Source organism: Lactuca serriola, chromosome 3, assembly GCF_051521515.1.
Source record: "Lactuca serriola cultivar US96UC23 chromosome 3, Lser_US96UC23_V15, whole genome shotgun sequence".
Taxonomy (NCBI): Eukaryota; Viridiplantae; Streptophyta; class Magnoliopsida; order Asterales; family Asteraceae; genus Lactuca; species Lactuca serriola.
This window is the reverse complement of record NC_136410.1, coordinates 64,734,879-64,739,559: the sequence shown is the minus strand read 5'-3', so window position 1 is coordinate 64,739,559 and position 4,681 is coordinate 64,734,879. Positions and strand designations below refer to the sequence as shown.

At 34.3% G+C, this 4,681-nt stretch overlaps 1 protein-coding gene across 1 annotated transcript; it reads left to right on the top strand.

Annotated features, from left to right (window-relative positions):
* The first annotated feature begins 2,074 nt into the window (after positions 1 to 2,074).
* Positions 2,075 to 4,364, top strand: LOC145092484 (putative flavin-containing monooxygenase 1). Its single transcript, XM_079030425.1, has 5 exons — positions 2,075 to 2,581; positions 2,664 to 2,901; positions 2,981 to 3,156; positions 3,243 to 3,601; positions 3,689 to 4,364. The coding sequence occupies exons 1-5, from the start codon at positions 2,150 to 2,152 to the stop codon at positions 4,023 to 4,025; spliced, it is 1,542 nt and encodes a 513-aa protein (XP_078886551.1). The 5' UTR covers positions 2,075 to 2,149; the 3' UTR covers positions 4,026 to 4,364.
* The last annotated feature ends 317 nt before the right edge of the window (positions 4,365 to 4,681 follow it).

Here is a 4,681-nt window from a genome sequence, read left to right as displayed (position 1 = left end):
AGACAACACCATTAAAATTTCAGCCTAATAAAACACATCTACTAAAGAAAACTTAGGTATTAACAACTGCATCGCCATCACCCTGAGAATGATGGTTTTCAGCTACAACAGTATGCAAACCACGCCTGAAAAAATAATTTTGAAGGCATTAATAAGTTTAAAACAAACAATTAAGCAACTACACATATAGTGATAAATAGAAAAAAAGTGTTTGGTGTTCCTTTCTAAAACAAAGGATAAATGATCTTTTACATGTACTTTCTTTTGGAACATAACATTTTTTGTAAAGTAAACATATCACCGAAAGAACTTATGTGCCCCGCGGCTTTGCGCGGGTACACTAGTGTGTATATATATATATATATATATATATATATATATATATATATATATATATATATATATATTGCAAGAAACACTCAATCTAGTAAGAATATTTTTGAGATATAATCAAATACGTTTTTATTCTTGACAGAATACTCTTTTATTCATAAAATTTGTAACAACTGAAAAGTTAGGTTTAACGGTAGGGGGACCATTCATGAAATTTCACAAACTACAGGACTAATAACGTGATGTTTTCCATGACGTCAAATTAAGATATTTTGCAAATAATAGGGACCGATTATGAAGTTTTGTCAAAAATTTAAGTTCCATATATGTTTATCCCTTTCAAAGCGAGTGACTTTCTATGTGATTAAGAATGAAGATTCTTCGTGCAGCGTCTCAAGAATTACTTCCAATGAAAAAAAAAATCAAAAGTGACAATGTATTTTTCAAGAATGGAGTGCATTCTTTTGAAAAGTGATGTATATTTTAAAAAGTGGTTAAAATTGAATATATTTTTTTATTGTTTCTTTATCTAGACAATATGACCCGTTACATTCTTTCAAAAATATTAGCGTCTCTTTAAAAAAAATATTGAAAAATAAAAATGTATTCTTTCAATAATTCATTTATACTTGATGTAAATGCTATAAGAATTGTTTTTTTTTTTTAAAGGATTTGAGATTGTTGATTCTTCTTGACTATTGAATGCTTATACTTATTATTGTGTTTGTAATTCAATTTGATGCTTAGTGCTAAAACTCAAAAACTTTCAATTGGAAAACCTATTTTTTAGAATAAAAACATATGTTTTTTTGGAATGAAAACGTATTTGACTATATCTCAAAAATATTTCTACTAGATTGAGTGTTTTTTGCAATATATATATATATATATATATATATATATATATATATATATATATATATATATATATATATATATATATATATCAATTTCAAAAAATTCTAGATTTTATTATTGTCTTGCTTAACACAAGGATACACAAAATGTCCATATTACCGTTATCATTATTTTGAATTTTACATTCATAGGAAAAATAATAATATTATTAAATGTAATATTTTTTTTTCAAAAATTATTGTATTTTTCATTGATCCAATGGTTATGATTTAATTACATAGATAAGAACCATTTCTGTCATTTTGTGAAATTTGCCCAACAACCATTTATGAAATTTTGTACAATGATCATTTGTGAAATTTTAATCAACTTATTTAAAATTTCACAAAGAGCATTTGTGAATTTTGAATAAAGAACATTTATATCTATAATTCTTTTAATTTAATGGATCTATATAACGGATATATATAATAAAAACTATTTGTTTATAAGGTGTGTTCTATAAGAAACTGTCCATGCAAAGAGAAAAAAAAAAACCATAAGGACTATTTTAAGGACAAATTGAAAACATTAAAAACTAGAGTATTTGTTAAATTTTGTTTTGTTTTTTTTTTTTTTTATGATTTATCATAAATAATTTAGGGATGATATTTGCCATTATACATGAATGTGGTGGAAGATGGTGAACGAAATGGATTTGAATTACTTTTAAGAAAAAGAAATTGTATATTTACTAAATTGACTCTATGTGAGTATGTGATGCTAAATTGTTTGACACATTTCAAGTTTATTGACTAGATTTACATGTTAATGGCCGAAGGAATAAATCGTAATCATATACGGATCTCCACCACGTGGAGATCAACAATTGGAAATGGATCTGATTACTTTTTATGAAAAAAACAAAAACCAACATTGTAAGTATCGCATCAGATATTGAGATTCCATCGCCGGAAACATGGATAAAAAACAAGTGGCGATCGTCGGAGCCGGAATCAGTGGCCTCCTCGCTTGTAAATACTGCCTTACCAAAGGCTTCAACCCCATTGTCTTCGAGTCGGAATCCGACATCGGTGGCGTATGGGCTAAAACCTTCAAATCCACCAGGCTCCAGGCTCCAAAACCTTTGTACCAGTTTTCCGACTTCCCATGGCCGCCTTCTGTCACCGACGACTTCCCTACCCACCAACAAATGCTAGACTACTTCCGGTCCTACGCCATCCATTTTGATCTCATACCTCACATCAAATTACATTCACGAGTCAAGGGAATCAGCTACGACGGACCATCATCGGAGCCATGGTCCCTATGGAACAGCACCGGCGAACCATTTCCACCTAACGGAAAATGGAATGTCACCGTTGAAAACACTGAAACTGCCACAACCCAGGTATGGAATTCAATAATTATACGTATTCTGCATTCACTGATATACATAAAGAAATTGAACTCTATTCATGTGAAATCACCAGGTTTACACCGTGGATTTCGTGATTCTCTGTTTAGGAAGATTTAAAGACGTTCCAAACATACCGGAATTCCCCGCCGGAAAAGGCCCTGAAGTTTTCCGAGGCCAGGCGATTCACTCCATGGAATACGCTGCCATGGATAATGAAAAAGCTGCTGAATTCGTGAAAGGGAAGAGGGTCGTCGTCGTGGGGTTCGGGAAAACAGGACTCGACATTGCAAGAGAGTGCTCCTCCATCAACGGTTAGTTGCAGACTTGCTCACCGGCGCATTTATACCTTCTCCGGTGATCTTCCTTAATTTTTTTAATGTTGATTTTCAGGTCCAGAACATCCATGTAAGATAGTATACCGACGTGATCACTGGAAGCTCCCGGATTGGGCTCCATGGGGAATCCCATTCACATATTTATACTTCAATCGCTTCTCGCAGCTTTTGGTTCATAAGCCCGGCGAAGGTCTTCTCCTAAATCTCATCGCCACTTTACTTTCACCTCTAGTAAGTCCCTCAAAATCTTCATTATTAAAGCAACAAAGCAAGATCAAGATCGTTTTTTTTTTCTTTCTAATCACTAAATGTAACAGAGTTGGGGAATCTCGAAACTTGTGGAAAGCTACATCAAAAAGAAACTTCCGATCAACAAATACGACATGGTGCCACAGCATAGCTTTTCGAAAGACACCCGTGCATGTCTAATTACGTATATGCCTAATCCTGATGAGTTCTTCGATGAGGTTGAGAAAGGAAGCATCAAGTTGAAGAAAACACAAAGTTTCAGCTTCTACGACAATGGTATTTCGATTGAAGACGACAAAACACGTATAGAAGCAGATATTGTAATATTCGCAACTGGATTCAAAGGCGCAGAAAAGCTAAAAAACATTTTCGAATCATCAACGTTTCAGAAATTCATCTCTGGTTCACCACGAGTCCCTCTTTACAGGTTAATCGATTTTCTTTTATCTTTTTGTTTTTTTTTTTCCGAGAACCACAGAGGAGACCTTATACTGTTTGTTAATGATGTTATCAGGGAATGCATTCATCCACGCATACCGCAGTTAGCAATAATTGGATTTTCAGAGGGTCTTTCGAATCTGTACGTATCAGAGATGAGGTCGAAATGGGTGGCAGCGCTTCTTGAAGGTGCGTTCAAGCTACCGAGTGTTGATGAGATGCAGAAGGATATTGCAAGATGGGATGAATATATGAAGCAAACAACTGGGGAATACCATTATCGGTCGTCAGTTGGTGCTTTAGAGATATGGTACAATGATCAACTGTGCAGAGATATGGGTATGAATCCTATGAGAAAGAATGGAGGATTGGCTAACCTTTTTGAGCCTTATGGTCCCATGGATTATGCCTAATGATGTGCCCGAACAGTCATGCATCATGGTCCATCTTTTTTTTTTTTTTAATCAAATCAATAATATTAACTTTTGGTAAGAATGTCAAGGAGTCGGGTGTTATCAAGTGTTGGGCTTGATCCTATTTGATTTATTAAGGTAGGTACATGTTGTATTATGACTGCAACCATGTATGAAAGATGATAGATTAAATGGTTGGATATCTTGCCTAAATCAAAGCAGAATGTTTCGTAGTTTGTCACATTCTGTAAAGGGTCCACACAAGTTTAATTTGTAGGGTCTTATTGTGAAATATGTGGTCGTTTGAATATTTTTCAAATTTGTGGTTACTTTGTTAAATTTGTGGTTAACTTATTTGGTTAAACTTGTCGTCTTATTGTGAAATATGTATCAAAGATGATGTTTCTTGGAGGGGGTTGGTGACCGTGCCCACTCAGTTATGCCAAACTTAACTTTGTTGGCCTCAAAACAAGCACAAATCTCGAAAATCAATTCGATTGTCTCGATCCACCTGGTTAGGGCAATGACTCCTCCATTTTCGTCGAAGGACTTGGGCTTCACGTTCATGACATCTTTGTAGGAACACTCCTTCAGGTGTCCCTGACCACCCTCATGATTTTGGGGATGGGTACCACTTCCTGATCCATTAGAGCTTC

What these genes read in the sequence shown, in the direction of transcription:
- LOC145092484 (XM_079030425.1), top strand. Translation starts at nt 2,150, where the DNA reads ATGGATAAAAAACAAGTGGCGATCGTCGGAGCCGGAATCAGTGGCCTC. An exon ending in AGAGTGCTCCTCCATCAACG is followed by an intron (nt 2,902 to 2,980) that starts GTTAGTTGCAGA and finishes GTTGATTTTCAG; the next exon opens with GTCCAGAACATCCATGTAAG. An exon ending in CCACTTTACTTTCACCTCTA is followed by an intron (nt 3,157 to 3,242) that starts GTAAGTCCCTCA and finishes TAAATGTAACAG; the next exon opens with AGTTGGGGAATCTCGAAACT.